At 36.9% G+C, this 20,718-nt stretch overlaps 1 protein-coding gene and 1 long non-coding RNA gene across 2 annotated transcripts; one reads left to right on the top strand and one right to left on the bottom strand.

Annotated features, from left to right (window-relative positions):
* Positions 1–11,402: 11,402 nt before the first annotated feature.
* Positions 11,403–20,479, top strand: LOC134814638 (uncharacterized). Its single transcript, XM_063822793.1, has 11 exons — positions 11,403–11,529; positions 13,102–13,196; positions 14,501–14,624; positions 14,816–14,889; positions 15,006–15,102; positions 15,286–15,384; positions 16,094–16,200; positions 18,376–18,507; positions 18,667–18,794; positions 19,928–19,994; positions 20,247–20,479. Exons 1-11 carry the CDS (start codon positions 11,410–11,412, stop codon positions 20,386–20,388), a joined length of 1,185 nt encoding a protein of 394 aa, XP_063678863.1. The 5' UTR covers positions 11,403–11,409; the 3' UTR covers positions 20,389–20,479.
* Positions 12,051–12,511, bottom strand: LOC134814639 (uncharacterized). The gene is made up of 2 exons (XR_010160187.1): positions 12,421–12,511; positions 12,051–12,150 (listed from the first exon to the last, which is right to left on the bottom strand). It is a non-coding gene; the product is annotated as an uncharacterized LOC134814639 (long non-coding RNA).
* Positions 20,480–20,718: the final 239 nt, after the last annotated feature.

Below are 20,718 nucleotides of genomic sequence, written 5' to 3'. Positions count from 1 at the left end.
AATACTAGTGGACTCTATGCAGCTCGTCCAGCACCCCTAATTTTACTGATCTGGAGGTCACATTTTATTGAGCCAGTACAGGCTAATATTAAATACTAGTGGACTCTATGCAGCTCGTCCAGCACCCCTAATTTTACTGATCTGGAGGTCACATTTTATTGAGCCAGTACAGGCTAATATTAAATACTAGTGGACTCTATGCAGCTCTTCCAGCACCCCTAATTTTACTGATCTGGAGGTCACATTTTATTGAGCCAGTACAGGCTAATATTAAATATCAGTGGACTCTATGCAGCTCTCCCAGCACCCCTAATTTTACTGATCTGGAGGTCACATTTTATTGAGCCAGTACAGGCTAATATTAAATACTAGTGGACTCTATGCAGCTCTCCAGCACCCCTAATTTTACTGATCTGGAGGTCACATTTTATTGAGCCAGTACAGGCTAATATTAAATACTAGTGGACTCTATGCAGCTCGTCCAGCACCCCTAATTTTACTGATCTGGAGGTCACATTTTATTGAGCCAGTACAGGCTAATATTAAATACTAGTGGACTCTATGCAGCTCTTCCAGCACCCATAAATTTACTGATCTGGAGGTCACATTTTATTGAGCCAGTACAGGCTAATATTAAATACTAGTGGACTCTATGCAGCTCTTCCAGCACCCCTAATTTTACTGATCTGGAGGTCACATTTTATTGAGCCAGTACAGGCTAATATTAAATACTAGTGGACTCTATGCAGCTCTTCCAGCACCCCTAATTTTACTGATCTGGAGGTCACATTTTATTGAGCCAGTACAGGCTAATATTAAATACTAGTGGACTCTATGCAGCTCTTCCAGCACCCCTAATTTTACTGATCTGGAGGTCACATTTTATTGAGCCAGTACAGGCTAATATTAAATACTAGTGAACTCTATGGAGAGTGGAGTCTATGCAGTATTATATGCAATTCTGTTTTAGAGAGTGAATTTATTTAAAAAAGGTCTCACCCTCTAAAAAACTCCCGATGGAGATGTTTCTATTAATTTCATATTGGAAAACTTTTCATTGTGTTTGACCTCAACTTAGATGTATTTGTTTTTTTGCTATTTTTTAGCAACTCCAAATTTTCTCTTTTTAACTTCATTTTAGGTATGTGTGTGAAACATCAGAACTGAATAATGGACCAGAGAATTCAGAGATCTTTTGTTACCTGTTTCTGGTTTCGTCGTACACATTGCTGGGTTCCTGACCTAGCTTCGCCTGCATCAGTAGATCATATTATAATATTCATATTATAATATGCATTATAGACTATATTATAATATGCATTATAGACTATAGTTATACAGCTTGAATTTGAAAGAGCTACATGGTCGTTGTTTCGAGTGCTTTTTCATCTGCTGTGATGAATTGGCAGACAGCATCAACGGTTACCAACATAATAGGTGCATTGCAAGTTGTGCAATGCTGAATGCATACGTTTCGTCTGTGACTTCCTTCTGCCTCATTGATGCGAAACCGATAATAAACATGCAAGAGTATCAAATCTCTGTCTTCATCAGTGTAACTCTACATTTCTCTCAGTAGTTATTCTCCCACTCAGTATTAACTCTCTGTCTTCAGAAGTGTTATTCTACATTTCCCTCAGTAGTTACTCTCCCACTCAGTATTAATTCTCTGTATTAACTCTCTAAATAAATTATGACAATTATGTTAGTTATAGAATTTGTTTGTTTTTTAATGACGAAGGCTGTGAAATGTTCACAGTTCTGATAATGAGGAAATCAGAAAGAATGTTTAAAACTAGTGATGATGTTTATGTCATTATTCTTAATCTAATCTAATCTGTGCTTTGCTGCAGGTGCTTGTCACATGCCTTAGGCTAGGATGTCTCAATCCAAGAGGAATGTTTCCGGTGTGTGGACATTCTTTACTGTGCCAGATCCTGGATGAAGTCCATATTTGGAGTGCTTGGCTTCTATCAGACTGGGAAAACCAGGCCAAGGATTTCCAGGTATAATACTTTTGTTTTCTAGAAAATAATTTTGAGCTATATTTATAACGATTTAGCAACCTTTAGCCACAATATTTTTATAACGGTCACTAATGTGCAGTCAATCGTGGACTCTAGCTGGAAAGGAACCAGCAACTATGAACAATCGATATGACTATCAAAATTACCAAATAAAGCTTATCCAGGTAACCATTTTATGGGATCATTTGAAACATAAGCACCCTTCTAAACACAAGGAAGCAACTGCAATACGTGAATCACAGAGGGTCAAGACTCAAGAGACAAAAGTCTGATGAAGTCGAAGCTGAGCAGAGATCGATGTATCAACTGACAACATCTAATCAGCCCACACTGGGGGCAGTCTGGAGCGGCGCCACTGTTACTAGACTGATGAACGTCAAAAAGATCTAAAAAGTTGCTCCTGAAATGGATTATTGATCAGATGCTCCCTACACGACTGTTGAGAATGAACATTTTCAACAGTTTGTTGACGGTAAGATTCATTTGGGACGTTTTTAATAACTTAGCTCAATAACAAAACAACTTTTCTAGGCTCGAGCTGTGATGACTCCAGATTACAATTCCAATTGAGTTCTTTGTGATGATAAAATTGATTGCTATTAAGTAAATTAGCAGCAGATTGACAATAATTTGTTGGATAATCATTTACAGATAAATTAAGATCATCTGACTTCCGGCTCATTCAGGTTTGAACAAGAAGTTTGACATACCCTCAGAGAAGGTGGTGCGCACAAAACTGTTTCCTGAATTATATAATAGAGTACAGTTTAAACTGAAGAAATTTATTGACTGAAAGGAGCTGATTACAGTCTGAGCTGTGATGTTTGGTTGCCAAAAGCGCTTGATTCCTATTTGGGGGTCATAATACACTTCGTAACTACAAACTTCGAAGAAAAGTTATTGTACTGAGATGTCTTCCCTATAACCGAGCACATACCGGTAAGTTCTATCGTTAAATCTGAATAATTTAGCTCATATATATATCTAATTTGTGTCATTTCTAACCCCATGATCAAAGTTCAAACTCAGAACTCAGGACTGCCAATGCCATATAGATTGTGAAATTCGAAATACATGCTCATTTCGAGTTCATCAGAGTGCGCTTAGCTTTTTGATAGTAGAAAATATTAACCGTTAGCTGCCCACATAGTTTCTAATTACAAATTATTACGTGACTCGTTAAAAAACAATGTGTCATTTGTACTGCAGGCATGGGGTCTGTCCGAAGAGAAACTTCACTGCGTTATCAGCTACACTGCTTCGAACATGAAAAAGGGTTTGTCCGCCTGGATCCTGTTTTCTCCATCTACTGAATCTCATCGTAAAGAATTCTGTTTTTCTCAAAGTGGAGTTAACCGGCTTATCAAAAAGATCAAGAGTCTTATCAAGGAGTTTAGAACCCCTGCAGGTGAGAATCACTACATTTACCTTAGGTTTTCTGTTTGATGATTTCATTGTCACATACTTAATCTGATAATAACGGCTGATTCAAAATATTTTCTTACTGAAATGTACACATTAATAACGTTTGATTAAAATGTTGCCGTAGGTACATGTTCGTTGAGTGACATAATCTTGGCAAAACTATCATTGTTACGACTTGCGTTTATCATTTCTTAACTATCATATGTTAAACTATCCCGCACATGCAGTTAAACGTCTACTGAATGAAAATCAAGCAGTAGAGGCAACTCTTATCAGACCAGTTGCAGTGGACACGAGATGGAACAGTTATTACATGATGTTCCAGGCCTTTCAAAATACAAATCTGCAATAACAATCACCGCTCAAAATGCAGAGTTATCGTTGTCTGCATCTCAACAGGTCAGTTTACATGCAGCTCTTTTGACTCATCTCTCATTTTCTGAGTAGCACTAGTTAACATCAAGTTTAGAGAATCAATGTCCCTGGAATGTAACTGGAACAAATTCTTGTCCGCTGGACTTCCTAATTCCTAGCTCACTTCTCAATGTACAGGCTAAGTATTGATCAACTGAATTTTGCAGATGACTCCTCACGATTGGGATCTTCTGACCAAAGCTATTGCGGTACTGAAGCCATTCTACATCACCACAAAAGCGGCGGAGGGGGATATGGTTTCTGTTTCGGAGATTATCCCAAATATAAAGAAACTGGATTACGCTATCAGGAGCATATCCTCAAGTGGAGTCGGAACTCTGAAACCCACGCTGCTTTCCGAAATGTAAAACCAAGTATGTGATATATGAACTTGCAAGTGACCCATGCAACAACCATGTCACCATGTGGTCAAATATTCATTTTTAACCTCCGGTTTGTGCTACCAAGCATTGATTCAGGCGTTATTGGTCGCTCTGCATGTCGTTTTAAGTTACTTTTCAAATACATCCTAATGTTGGGGTTTTTATAAGCTATTAATATAAAAGAAATATTTTTGGGTATGCAAACAAATCAACAATCATGGATTGCCTGTACAGTATCTTTACGTATCATCTAATGATCTATTGTGACATAATATATTTCAGGAGACTGAAGAAATCCAAAGATAGTGCAGCGATCTAAAGAGAATGAGTTAGAAGACCTTCGAAATCTGAAAGTGGAGTCGCTCTACCTTGACGGGAGAAAAGATGCAGCATTGTGATGAGCTTAGGATCGACATTCGACAACTCGCCACTAAGATCTTGTGGCTGTTACGCCACTAACGTCAACACCGGACGTCACAATGGGATTATAGCCCTCTTAGAGAAGAATTTTGGATGGGAATTGCAAAGATTTATTTGGTGCCTTCACAGGATAGACCTGCCATTAAAAAAAAGGGGTTCTGAGTCCTGAACTGTCGAGAGAACGAATTGATCCTCTCAGCCACGCAAGGTGGATTATAATGCAGTAGAGTTAGTTATATTATCAATATTTACTTACCGCTTGATTTGAATATGAAGTATAAAAGCTCATTCCGAGTTGTGTTCTATGAGTAAGCTAGATGGTAGCATATTTATTTTAAAGGGATTAGATTTATTTATGTTTTGTTTTAGAACCATCTACTTCTGAGCTGCCCTGTCAAAATTAAAAGGGTGTATAGGTTGTCCCGGCAAAAGCCTCCTTAAATTATTAATGGACGATCCTAAAGACCGTAATTTGGTCATGAACACTTCAGAAGAATTGAATGAAATAAAGGATATTGCCCGCTGTAAACAATGTCGGAGGAACCGTTATTGTAGCTTTTGCCCATTTTACGGTGTGAAGATGTTTTTACCATGGTAAATTCGGTACACGTACTCAAGTTCGACACGCACTCTAGTTCGTCACTTACTGTAGTTCGACAAACCCTGAGGTTCGACTCTGTCGAACTAAAGTGCTCTATCTGGACTCAAGTTCGATACGCACTAAAGTTAGACAAGAGATCTTTGACTGTCGGACTACACTTTTGAAATCTCCAATATCCAGCAACGATCCTTTACGAGCTTGAAATCTATTCGTTTGTTTGTTTTCCACTTGTCTCATGCTGTTCAATTATGTGTTTAATATAATTTCTATAATCCATATCTATGGACATTTAATTGACCTCATACTCCATTGTTAGTTATTAGAATTGTAGGCTTAACGGAGAAATAAAAGAGTAACGTGGTAACTCTTACTTCGTATTGTAGATCTAGATTGTAGTTTATGCTAGTTAAGTAGTTAGCTAATTAGTGATTCACTCCCGGCGCGAGAACAAAGCGCCAGGAAAATAAGACAATTTTTCGCGCGAACTTGTAAATTTACTTACGCCGCGCAGAGGTGTTCCTTCATGGTGTATCCATAATATCTCTGATATTTGGATACGAAACATGTATCAAAATAAAACCAACTTATTATGTACTAAATGGAATCAAGAATATTATTGACTATATTTGATAACGATGAATTGTAAATTTCGATCAATTTATATTTTCGGTCTCCAATTATTGAACTGTGGAAGCTGGTTGCCTCAACAATGTTGACTATGCATGGTATGACTGAATTGTAAACACGTGATAACTGAACGAAAAATAAATGATGAACATGATTCAAAAACTGTAAACCACCAAATAAAATGAATTATCGCTTAAATTTAAATAAGTATTTAAACAAAAACCATCATGTGTGCCGTTAAGCAGCAGGGCGCGGCTCATCTGGGCCACAGCAAATCGGCGAAAATGGATTCGAAAAAGCCACTATTGGCACTCGAGTCCTTGATCTTTCCGATGGTTCACTGGGGCTTTTGAGCTGCCGTCCTTCAGCTTCTGTAAACTGAAATTACTACCAATCCAAGTTTGAGGCAATCAGCCGACGCGCGGCTTTATGGTTATATATGATATGTTTAATCTGTAATAAAGATCAAAATTCAAATTTGTTTCTCTCTCTCTAAAGCTTGTTATTTTACTCAAATGTTCGATTGTAACTCATACATCATGTAAGCGCACACATGATCTTCGTGAAATCATGCTGTGAGGAGTCCAATCCTCGTTTGGACGCCTCAGCCGCACAGTATCAACACACAGTTAATTGCTACAAAGCACAACATTGTGTTTGTGAACATGTTAGAGACTCCGTTGAAGCATATTGCAATAGGTCATTTAATCCAGAATATAATCATGCAAAACGGATTTAAATTGACGAAGTTATCAAGCAATTTGTTTATCTCATTAGCAAAATTGATTGGGTACTCAATGATTACCCAATCACGACAACGTAATTGAGCTCTCTGCACGATTCCCATAATGCAGATCTAGCCTCAACCCAATCACCTGATCACACATAATGAACAAACTCGTTATGCTTCATATCTCGGTCATCTTAGAAGCTAGAACTCTCATTTTTTTAGAACAAACGTAATTTAAATGACCAAATACCATTCAATAAAATTTGGCTCGATCCGACTATCCAAACTATCAAATAAATGCGAAAATGAACCTTCATTTGAAAAAAATGAACACAAATTTTTTTCGATTTGACAAATTCCTCGAACCAGTGATAGTAGTAAGTCATATCAGAAAGAATTATTTCAATTGCGCACTCAGTGATTGAGCTATTAAGGCCAACGTATGCAATGGGTACTGACTTTTGCCCCCCCCCCCCCTGTGTAGTTTGAACATCTAATAGTTCTTTCAGTGTTAAATATGATTAAACGATTTCTCATAGCTTTATTTCAACTGGTAGGTCTCGTTCAGTAACTGTTGATATTTTTCCATCCGCTGTTGATGATGTGTTTTAGATGGTTTGTCCATTCTCTTTGCTGAGAGAGATACGATTAGATGTTACTGCAATTTTGATATGTACTTTACTATTACACTAATAACTACATATAACTAGGATAACCAGGTTGTAAATTGAGTACGACTGTATCCAATGAAACAAGAAAGTTTCAATGAAACAAGAAATTTTATTTATAGCAAATTTTACAGATTAAAATGATGTAAAACAGTTTATAAAAATATAATGCTCATTTGGTGTATGATTTTTTGTCCTTGACTGTTAGTTTGATTTTGAAACTAATGGGGCAAGGAATGTGCGTGCCTGAAAGCTTTTGCACACACCAAAACGCTAGTTCAGTTGAGTTTTTAGAGAAAAGGCTCATATTAGGATCAAAAGAAAATTGTTAGCAGACATTAGGGGTTCTGTTTATATTTTTACTATGGGTTGTAGTCTTGTTGTGACAGAAAGTCTACACTATAAAGTATGCTTAAGTTTATATTGTGTAGTTTGATGATATAAAATGAAACTTCAAGATGGATATTGGAGAGCTGGTGAAAAATTATGGCCTTTGTATCAATGGTTATAATATTAGCTATAATTATCTTAAACTATACAGTGCTAATTAAAAATTTCTGTATACTTCATTCTCAAATTAAATCTTAAAAATTCAAAAATATACATTTTATTAATACCTTTCTCACGCATACTTTACTCACAGGACAAGACTTGGAAAACACTAGACTAGGGGAATTTCATACAGATGTGTGTGGCCAGCAAGTAGTGATATTTGGAAGACAATATTGTTGCAGTCAAAATCTTTTATGGTCCAATCAAGCAGGGCGTGGCTATGTTGATTATTTAATAGTGCACGTCTAAGCTTTCCCCGTAAACACATCACACTTGAATGGTAAAGTCAGCCATTCTAATTTTTGGGGTAATTATGTTTTAAATTTTGGCTGATCTTGTATTGTGGTTGTCAGGTGGGTCAGCCTGACAAATAAGTAGGGAGGGCTTCCCGACTCAACCCATTATAATAACTAGCAGGAACCCGTATAATATAACCCTAAACGGTGTCAAGACTCAAAATACTAAAATAATTATTACCTATTAAATTGGCGTTTTTGACACCACTTGGGGGTCCAAATTTTCGGCTCTAAAATCATTATTCCTTGACCAATTTTTTATTTTTTCATGCTGATTTGAAGGCCATTGAAGCATTTGACCCAGCCAAAAAAGTTCCAGTTGTATGATTTTTTGATTTGAAACTTTTACAAAATAGCAAATATACAAATGTACAGCAAGTCGAACAAACATATAAAATGGGCCGAAATGTATAAATGCTATAAAGCGTGGGTCAGTGAAACAAGTGCAGAGGACAACTTTCAAAACAGGAGTTTTATGGCCGCCCAAAGTCTCAATAACATCACCTCCACCTAGTAATAAAATTATGAAATATGAAAAGTGTGAAACAATCAAATAATAAAATATTCAAAATACATAGTTGTCTCTTAAATACAGATAACGTCTGAAAATTCTTAAAATAATCATCACTCCTTCATATACTGATCAGTGTCCGAGAGTGTAACTCATGATGACTTCTTATCACGGCTACATACCTTCCCGTACCGGATGTAGTGGTCGAGATGAGTCTGTTCCGCCCTCTTCTTCTTCAGGTCAGTGACCAGATGCTTCCTTGTTGCTCGTTCTTCGCTGGATCTGTCTGGACATATCCATACATCTTTGTGCGTCTCCCTCAGTCTCCCTGTTTTCATCAGAATCTGATGAACCGCTGTTGAGCTTGGGACGGTGATCTTGACTGGTCGGATAGCCGTACTACCTGGCCTCTTCCAACCGACTCTAGTCGCTTCGAAGTGAGGTTTCTCCCCGATCTCCTCCAAAACTGCGGTAACTAGCGCTGGAAGCTGTTCTTCCTCCTCTTCTTTCAGCCCAAACACGATCAGGTTCTTGCTCCTGTCCTCCTCTGCAGCCACACTCTTCATCACCTTCTTCAGGATTTTACTGTTGCAGACCGTACCACTTGCACTGTTCTGTTGAACAGCTGCACTATAGTTCTGAATCCCTGACTCCACCGTTGTTTGGACTGTCTCCTCAACAGACGTCTTAAGCAACTGTAGTTGTTCGTCCTTCTGCATCAGCAGCTGGCCCTGCAGTCTGATCACCTTTTCTTTGTCTGCTAGTGCTTCCGTCTTGAAGCACTCGATGATCTCCTTCAAGAGATACATCTGACTACTCTGCCGACGAACAAGGTCCACTGCATCCACAATCCAGCCAGACAGAGTCGTTTTATCCTTAGTCTTGATCTTTTCACGACTTTCGAAGTCAATTTCACGGTAGTCCATATGCAGGTCTTTTTCTAACTGATCGGACCAGCGTGCAACACAGCCTTCCACATCTTCCTGTTGATCATAGTTGAAATCCTTAATCAACTCCTGGGATCGGGTCAAAGTTGGGTCATCCCCCATAGTGTACTTGTATAGTAATGTACAAGTACACACGCAAAGGTAAACGGTAGCAGCAAACTGAACTTATTGCAAATTTACAAAAGATAAGAGAGCTCGATATTTGCAACACAAGCTACACTGATTACACACATATCTTTTATGGTTTATGCGGAAAGTCGCGTTAAAGTTGATGCCGTGGTGTCAGTAAAATGGCACAGATATATATATATATATATATCGTCTCGCTTTATATATAGTAAGATAGGATCGGAGTCTGCAGTTTGGGGATCTAATAGGGGACCCCCTATTGGAATCACTACCTGGTCCAAAGATTGTTAATGCGTTGGTAAGGACTAAGGTACAGGTGTGCAATAATTAGGGCCTAGGGGGGGGGGGGGGGGGCAGGGGGCTGACCAGACCATATTAAAGTATATTCAAGTATATCCCTGCCCTAAATCAGGAAAAAAACCTACATTTTAATATACTTTAATATACCCAAAATTATTCGAACTATATTCTTTGTTTAGATTTGCAAGATAAGCCTGTTTTTGGACTAGTACATGAATTTACATCCAGTTTGGTCAAAAAATGGCTGAATTATGAGCTTTAAACCAATGCCCATTATATTTGGGCATACGCACCAAATTTGAAAGCTTTCTCCCAAAATTCGATCAAATTTCAATATTTTTAAATGAGACTAACTTTATGTGAAAGATATAGCTCAATGAAAGATATAGCTCAATATGGTTACTACTCCTATATATCATATTATTTGATTGGTATTCGATTTCTGATTATTTCTCTGGGAATATGATTATTATATCTCAATATGGCTTTAGGTAGGACTAGGGTGCCCCGCTAAAAGAACTGGATTCTTCCAGGAAGCATCCCGTGCACAGACCTTGGTCTACATATATATTAAATTATTAACCATTCATTCTGTATGTGCACGAAAATTTATTTCAATCAAATCTATTGAATAGTGGATACTAAGTAAAAAGACCTCCATGAACAAAATTGCACATAATATCTCGGTTCGGGATACTAGCCAAAATGACTTCATTAAAATTGAAATAACTCCTTCAGTTTTAAATATTTATTTAAATATATTAAGGCCTCCAAAAAGATAAAGTATATTATTATTGCCCAAGAGCAAAGATAATTCAGCCTGAATATAACAATAGAAAAATAATAATGGGTTGAGCAATAGCTTTCAAGACAATGCATTTTATTCCGGCAATTGACGTTTCACTGTAGTAGGTGGTCACTATAGCCTTTTACAATTAATATAATTGCACCATTTAATTAAGGAGGGCTCTAACTAATAGAAAATAACTTTGCTAAATAAGCTTTCATTTTGTTGTGCTTAAAGGCAGTGACAAAACGTTGCCTGTTGGCGGACCCACTGAAAAAGCCCCCCCCCCCCCCCCCTGTTGGCGCCCCTCCCCTTTTGGCGCCCCTCCCTGAAATTAGACAAATTAGATGATTTTAGAGGATACGCCGGTAAGATCTCTAAAAAAGTGTGTTCTAGAGCAAAACGCGCAGTTATGCTTACTTACTGTAGTTAAGTTTTTCCAAATTGTCCCACATTCAAACGACGATTTGGCGCCCCCCTAAGATGGCCTAAGATGGCCCTATTGTAGTCTAACCTAAACTAGCACAGAGAATTTAAATACTGACTGATCAGGTCATTCGAACAGTGGCTGACTACTTTATACTTTAGAAGCATGGCCACAAGAAATACAGCAAAGTATGGAAGTGAGCTAGCAAGACTATTAAACGCTCTCGCTGGCTCCTCTGATAACATCGTCAACACTCAAGACACTTTGACAGATATACTTGACAAGGTTAGAACAAGGTGCTATAGATATTTATGATTTAGATGGCTACATTCAATTATTATAATAATAATATGTATTTCTAGCAATTTTTGATTAGTTAATCTGATACTTTTGCTAATCTTATACGCATACAGCATTCATTGAAAGCTACATTTTCATCTGTCAACCTAATCTGAAATAATTGCTAGTAAAATGCCATGGCCCATGCCTGTGAGTGATGAGTTTCAGGATAAGATTTCAGATTGTCGGATGTATTTAGATCCACTAAAGGGCTGACCCCTTTACTTAATCCCAACTGGTACATTGGATAATTTAAAATCAAATTAGACACAATTGTTTTCAAGACAAAATTTGAGGAAACAAGTAATGCTACATTCAACTGAGTTTAGAGTAAACAGCCGCAGTAAATCAAAAGATTTTTTCCCATTAAAAAGAAGAAACTATCCAATAGGCAAAAAAGTAAATTAAATTTATTCCAGGTCCCAATTAATTGAATAATTGGATTATTCTAACAAAGATTACAACTCTTTGGGCATCCCATTGCTACATATTTGTTGTTACTGCAATCTCCACCAATCGCTCCGACAAATCCTGCACACGGTATCCCTTGGTTGTCCTCACAAACAGCTGAAAATATTATTAGATATTAATTAATTATGAAAAATAGTTTGCTGTTTATTAGTCTCATAATTGAAATACTGATAGTTTGATAATATCCGTTGGAACTTGGAACTTGGAAGAGACTAGGACAAATGAAACAGGAAGTTAGGAATATTTGCCTACATTCCGGAATGTAGGCAAATTTTCAGCGTCAACGCCATCTTCAGGCTCAAATTATTTGCTATATTTTTAATACTGTCAACACTACTAGTATTTATAATATAAGAATTATCTGACCTAGTGAGCATGCGCCACAAGACTTGGCACAGTACTGCTGTGAGAAGGAACTGTCACAGCCGCTGTCACCGTTCGGTTGTTTAAAAGCTGCCATTTGGGCACACACAGCGTCTCCTGCCTGATCGAGACAGTCTTCTGCCAAAGCAATGCCAACAATAACTGCAACTATCAGGAACTTCATTTTGGGTTCTGTAACAAAACATTGGTAATTAGTTTACTAACCAATTAGAAATAATCAGCAATTATGCCACGTATATTTGTGGGAGATATTCATCATTGATATTACAAAGTAGACCATAGTTGTGGGTAGAAAAAACTTTATTATATTGTTATGAAAAAGTTGTTAAGATCACTTATTAAAAATCCTTTTAAAGATTACTGTACTTGCAAATCTTAGAATCAATGGCCGACGTTTGCCAAAATAAATAACTGAGTTACAAGCTTTCAAATACCAGTAACAGACCTATTAAATCGTTGCACAAATGCTGTGTGGTGACTTTATTACTATTCAAAGTTTTGGTGTTGAATGAGGGGCAATGACCTGACTAATCCCCCACTACAGCTACTCGTGATTGTGCACGTGACAGAGGTAAGTCACAACTCACACCGACAAACTTATGTTCAAATGTTGGCACAAGGAAATGATATCTGATAATAATTATTGATATTTCCTTGTTTTAGGTTGCAGACTTGCACCCGAAACAGAACAGTATAGCTCTGTGTCAGTTCTACGAGGACTGTGGACACGAACCTATAATCTCTATTCTACCAGTCTTGTAAGATCTATTTTTATTTATTTTTTATAAAATACCTTTCAAATTTTACAGAGTACTGCAATAAATAATCATTAAATAGAACCGTTTGAAAGTATTACCCCCATCTGTATACTCAATGTTCAATTCTTCAAAAGTAATACATATTTTGACACTGCTCCTGGAATCTGACAATTTAAGCCTTATCTCCCCACCACTTTTCAAATCTAAGATTGGTTGCTATTTAATACTCATGAGATAAAACTAAATTCAATTTAAAACTACGCCTTTTAAGGGGGGGGGGGGGCCAATGGGTATTTTTTTGTGAAACTTGATTTCGAGATAGCAGGAGGGAAACAAAATGCAGTTTTAAAACATTTAATTAATCTTTTTAAAATACTAATACTGAGCTTGCTCCATATTTATTAATATGATATATAAATTATATCACGTACATTATGTATACTAGTAATGTAATATGAACGATAAATAACAACATAGAAAATACTCCATTTAAACTGCTCTCCCGAGAAACTACGAAAATGTACAAAATTACGTTAAAAGAACGTGGTCTAATGTTAGTTTTTTAGGATGATTCTATCAATTTTGTTATTTGGACCAATGATTAGTCACATAAGATTATGCGAATATAATTATTTTCACTCAATTACTATACGGAAAACATAAATTTTTAGATGATCTGAATAAGATATGATAATAAAATTAAAGACGAAGTATCACTCAACAAACCAAACCGGGTTAAGTGAAATGTGAATAAGGAGTAGGATTGTTCAAACTGTGCCAGGATTATTTACAAAATAACGCCGCAACTTATTTTCTATCCCGTTCCTTAGCAGTATCCCAGAGAGGTTTATAGCAGCCTACAAAAACTACAATCAGACAGTAAGCTCAGCTACAATCAGGGGTTCCTACACCCCTGGCTACAACAACAACAAAACATGCCTTACCCTTTAATCGAAAGTTATAAACTGCAGTACGCAGTGAGTAGCCGAGGCGCCGTGCAGCTCTATCCGCATTATCTTCAACGATTAAAGGAATGTAAAATATAACTTATTGCTTCATTGAATTGTGTCGCAATAGAGGTCAGCTGAGGACCAACTTGTAGTGATCAATTGTCCCAATCAGCTCCTGTTAAGAATAAATTGCTTATCAAATGAAACGAAATATCAACCTGCCATTTCGACTGATATACAACTATTCGGAAAAGTTATGCAATTCACGTCGGTTATTAAAAATCGTGAACAATCTGTCGTTTCCTAGTGATGACTGCTAAAATAAAAGTGAACTTACTCTTCCATTTCCTACAGATTAAACAACAAAGAATGCAACAAAGAGTTTTTTATCGCAACGATTCGGGCTCTGCGTAATGTAAACGGTCTAAGAAAGTTGAGGACGGATCACTGGCAATCCCTACCTTATCAAGAAACCATGGTAACCATGGAAACCATACCACAATATCATGATATCATAGACGATAGTATGATAACTTAGTTTTACTTTTTAAAATCTTTCAGTCAAATTAGAAAACCAGTCGTGCAAATAGTAACGTCTAAACTAAATTGTTTTTAAAGGCTTGTTATTCTAAATTAGGTCACGTAGTAACAATTTTGGGAATGTTTCAGTTGTTACTGCTAACAGAAGGGCTCAGGTCTGATGATGAGTTGAAACAACTTTACTCTGCTGCTACACTAGCCGGGTAAGAAACAACCAGCTTTCCCCTCCTTGTAGTTAATAAGTCATTACTTTACTTTTTTGTAGTCTTACACTTATAGATATTTAAAGTAGAATACAATCAATAGTTTATTTGTACAGAGTGACGATGCACTACTCGGAGTTTACAAAGAATGATATTCCTGACCTTCTTATGAAGATGTACAGCTCGGACGATATCCAGGAGAAAATACACATGGTTCGTTAATCGTTCATCTAGGTACAATGTACAACGGACAATATACAATGTACAATGTACATACTTCATTTATTAGGCAAGTACTCTGAAGTTAGAAGTATTATACACATTGAGTACAATTATATACAACTATAAGGGACTTCAGAGTTCACACCCCAGTTCCCTCACCCTGTTGTTGTCCAGGCGACAGCTGCGGATGCTGACTACCTCCACCCTACCACAACGCGCGCCTCAGCAGCCCACACCATCATGAAGTTCTACCAGAGTAAAGTGTTCTACGAGGTTAGTCCTCCGCAAGCAGTCTCTTCCTCCGCAAGCAGTCTCATTAACAATTAGTGTTCTTACTTTTAAAAGTGCTAATAATATATGATTAATATTTTGTCTAATGGTCCTTATTTTTCTGATGGTTTATCACATGACTTGGTCAAATGAATGATCTGCTAATAAAATCTGATGTGGGTGTAGTCTAGGGAGTAGCTAAGAATCCATTGGATCTATGCGATCTCCTCGGTCGACTCAGCCGAATGATAGCAAACTTGATTGAGGGTTAAATGAGAAGGGGTACCCCTTCAGTACATACTGTAAACATAGTACTATTACTATTAACTATTAGCAACAACTTAACACATCATTACCCACTTGGTGCAGAAATATTATTAATCTATTATAATATAAACAACACAGATTTTCAACATTTGCTGATGATCTGACTCCAGCATCATAATATGCATCACATAAGTCGTTTAGGTGCTTCTTTAACATTTAATGTTTGTAATAACTCATTAACCAGTATTAGCTAAGTTTAGTATGTTTCGATGATTTGTGAGGTTAATTAAAGATGTCTACTTAAAACCACGTACATTTCTGGGATTTTAACCCAAATTCCTAAATGTATGAGAAATAGTCGTTATCTTGAAAAAATAACGACATTTTCTTTCTAAGGTATGAATAATGAATTATTTTCAAACTAATTATCGAAATTTAATTTCAGAGGATAGTGGAGTTAGGGTTTATCAGAAGAACAATGGAGATAGTAGCAAAGTACGAGCAATACGAAACTGACCTTCTCTTCTGTCTGATCAGATATTTCCTTTTCAGGTATGGTGAAGTAGTCCCCTCCTGGCCCCAACCAGCCCCCCCCCCCCCTCAAACAGTCAGAATAAGAAATAAAAAACTCTACCTTGAAACTTATTACCGGATCAATTTAATTTTGTTAAAACCGTCAAAATTACCGGAATTTATAAGGTCCGAAAGATTAAAGGTTCAAAATTTAAGAAGCCGGAATATTCGTTTCGCAAATCACGTAAAATAGAACAATTTAAAACGTGTTAAACGTGGCAACTAAATTACTCCTAAAGTTTGATCGCAATCAAACAGATTGAAATTGAGTCACTTTAGTCACGATTAGATATTATAGTTTGTAGTTTGCAGACTCTCCCAATCTACATTATAAGAAATTCCATGTGTGTAAATCTAGAACTATAGATCTGGAATTTTCAGGAAACTCCGTGTAAGAAACTGACCTCGTACGACATACATCCTTTGTTGTCTTAAACTCAGCAATCTGATGTTACAGCAACCTTGTATATGGACACGTTCATTTGAGTTTGAGGACATTGGTAAACAAAAATAATAGTGTTTTCGACGATAGTGGCTTAATTTTGGCATCTATTAACCTAGCACTGTATCATGTTCAGAAGTTCTGAGCATTAGCCACGTGACCCATACTCCCATATATGCACTGCTCAGAAATAAAATGTTTTTTTGTTAGGCACTAAAATGTTTAAAATGTCACATTTTTGTGACTTAGTTGACTGTAGCTGCCCAATTAACATTCCTTGGTCTTAAATATAGTAGATTAGGTCAATATAACAATTGTGATTTAACATTGGTTAAAGGGCACAGATCAAGTGGTTATACGGCAAAATCTGAATAACTTTGTCACACTCATAATACGATATCTTTTTTTTACTGTGAGGTGTCCTCAAAACCCTTTTAACTTATTATTTGATGGTTCTTCTATCGATTGCAGCCCTAAAATATGCTGTTTTTAATGGTTGCCTAGTACACGCACTTGGTTATTGGGAAATGAGGTTAATTCTGTCACATTTTATAGAATTTTCAATTTTGGGTGCATAACCGAAATCATTTATATCTGATTTTGGTTTGAAAAGCGAGAAAACTCCATATAAGGAGTATGGACGATACAGTTGATTCAAGAGAGTGCAGTTGATGTTAACATTGTCACAAACATTATGTGACGAAATTAACATTGCTTGCCCTATTTTAAAGTTCACCATACCTCTATTAGAACTTTAGAATTCAATATTCTTTCAGAAATAATTGGTAGATTATTTTCCAGCACATCAGAGCTTAAGTTTAACAATGTTAAGTTAAATTTTGCTAAGTCACTAAAATTGACTTAGCATGCTTATAGTGTGACAAAGTAACATTTCCGTGCCGGCCGTATTTAGGCGATATCTTATCACCTGATTAGGATATCGTTACGTGAAAAAGTTTGCCTAAAGCTCTAAAGGATGAGACGATTATCCTAACCATCAAGGGTTTAAATAATTCCATAGTGTGACAAAGTCAACTACGCCGTGCCTTTTAATAGGGCCATTAATATTTACCAATATCCTCAAACTCAAATGAACGTGTCCATATAAGGTTGCTGTAACATCAAGACTTGGCAAAGCAAGACTTGGCAAAACGTAACAAATGAAAAACTCCGCACTATTTAATTTAGGTAAGTTTGACTGCCCACCTATATCTTGCCTCCGCTACGTATAATAGACATGGAACACAGTGCCAGACGATTTGGGTACTCACCGGGCTCCAATGAGTACCCAGACCAAACTGTACCGGCTAACTTGCTGAGCACCCAGACTCATTGTTACCGGCCAACTTGCTTCTTTGTTCTGACCAGACGTACGTGAGAGCTCATTCCATTGTTTCGGCTGGTTTCAGAACTTCTTTAGTCGCTTTTATTCAACTTGTACATTAAACCTTTAGTCTAAGTTTCACATTCTGGAAATGTGTATTGTAATTTGTAGATCGATATCCAATAGTTGATACAGAGCGGCGCGGCGCGGGGGGGGGGGGGGGGGGGGGGCCGGGGGACAATTAGAGCGACTGAGCGAGACCACCCTAGGATTCCCTAAAATTTGTTGTCATAGGCTTAAGGCTTTTTTTAGTCGGTCAAATGCTATCTCGAAATCAAGTTACACAACCCATAATTGGCTAAAATTGTAAAATATTGCAATTTTCAAGTTGTCTGATACATTCCCGACCGGAGATGAAGAAAACGGAAAAGCAGCTGGAAGTGGATTTCTTCTCGAAGGTTCTTCCTGACATCAGTGAAAGTTTCGAGTGTATGAACCCTACGATGCAAGAAATTGTTAGGTCTGTTGTTCAACATTTTAATTTTCAACAATAATGGGCGTCATTTGAATATTATGTTAGTCTCTCGAACCACCCAACCTGATACTCCACATTAAGTTACCACTATTCACCCCCCCCCCCCCCGGCCCCCTCACCACCTCACCACCTTAACTCCCCCAGGAGCTCATGTAAAGTTGTCTCCACTCAAGCGCTACAATACGGGCACATGTTAACACCGGAAGCGGGAGCTACACAATGGATGGAGGAACACGAGGAGGAGGCTTGTGGGCTACTCCGCAAACCTCTAGGTAAGAATCTCCGGACCACACTGCGGACTAATTAGACTCCCCCTTTTTTTTTCTTTTTTTTTAATCTAGACACTTATTTTACTTCGGTGTATTCCAACAGCCACAATGTTACACAAGTGCAACCAGCCAATTACAGGAAGCCGAAGGATCTTTTTGGCCAGTGACGGTTAAGGTAGTGTGTACCATACTTTCTTCGTCCGAGACTTTGCTGCAATGTGCAGCTCCTCATTTAACCCTCACACCCGATTTCTCGAGTATTCGGCTGAGTAGACCGGGGGGCTGCATAGACCACTCATGATCCTTAGCTGAACGTCGACGACGCTCACCCCACGACCAGGCAGTCAGTGGGTTTCGAACTCGCAACCTAACGATTGTAAGACAGGCGTTCTAACCAACTGCGCTACCTGGCCGCTCCAACTGCGCTACCTGGCCGCTAAGTTAAATTATAACTTAATAAGTTAAATTATACTCTTATAGAATTTGACCAACTCAATTTTGGTGTGCCTGGCGGGACAACAGAATTAGTAGTTTTAGTCCATGGTTAGAAGTTTTGCTGAACTGTAGTCTATATTTATTGATCACTAATTAGTCTATAATTATTGATCACTGATTAGTCTATAATTATTGATCACTGATTAGTCTATAATTATTGATCACTAATTAGTCTATAATTATTGATCACTGATAAGTCTATAATGATTGATCACTAATTAGTCTATATTTATTGATCACTAATCAGTCTATAATTATCGATCACTAATTAGTCTATAATTATTGAGCACTAATTAGTCTATAATTATTTATCACTAATTAGTCTATAATTATTTATCACTAATTAGTCTATAATTATTGATCACTAATTAGTCTATACTTATTGAGCACTAATTAGTCTATAATTATTGATCACTAATCAGTCTATAATTATTGATCAATAATCAGTCTATAATTATTGGTCACTAATTAGTCTATAATTATTGATCACTTAATCCGGGTTTTACAATTTAGGGATTGCTACATACTTACTACAAGAATTATATTGCTTTCCTTAAATTTATGTTTTATTAACTGTGCAGTAAAATTATACTTTACATATTCGCCGTTTTATCCAAGTCATTAAAAGATCGTGTATTTAGATATCAAGAGAAAGTGTAGTAAAACGGACTGCAAGAATATCGAAAACGAAGTTGGAGAATTCGACAGGTAATAATTTAGAATCTTCACTAATCTATAGATCTATATCGTAGGAGGTAATAAAACATTTTGGAACCGATTTCACATTTAATTTTGAATTGAACAAGTTTTTAATGGTGACCTCTTTTAGTAACCTCTTAGTAACCTTTTAGTAACCTCTTAGTAACCTTTTAGTAACCTCTTAGTAACCTTTTAATAACCTCTTAGTAACCTTTTAATAACCCCTTAGTAACCCCTTAGTAACCTCTTGAATCCGCACAGATGCAGTGCGTGTAAAGTTACTGTGTACTGTTCACCAACCTGTCAGAAAGAGCACTGGACTGAGAAACACAAGAAACTGTGCAAGAGACTCAGAAAATGTTATCAAGTTAAGGTCGTAGAAGAAGTTGACGATTTGGATTAATACAAACTATATAGTGATACGTTTAAATCTATATATCGAAATTTAGCGTAGTGTTTAGGTGTTAGATCAGTTTGTTATGCAGTATTTGAAGCGTTCAGTTTATTGTCAATTTTGTCTTAAAGTTAGGTTTATTATATTTTTTCTGGTTTTTCTATTTTATACTTTGAGTAATATTGAGTGCCAATATCTCGAACACAATGTTATTCTTTGTATTTTTGAACGGTACCATCGTCCATCACATTCTGGTTAAACTTACTTTATAGTGACTTTAGAGACTTGAAATTAGTCCTCAGTAATTAATTAAATTAAGTTTTGTTATTTGTGTGGCCT

The sequence above is a fragment of the Bolinopsis microptera genome, chromosome 5 (assembly GCF_026151205.1).
Source record: "Bolinopsis microptera isolate Bmic1 chromosome 5, MBARI_Bmic_1.0, whole genome shotgun sequence".
Taxonomy (NCBI): domain Eukaryota; kingdom Metazoa; phylum Ctenophora; class Tentaculata; order Lobata; family Bolinopsidae; genus Bolinopsis; species Bolinopsis microptera.
This window is presented reverse-complemented; position numbering and strand designations above follow the sequence as displayed.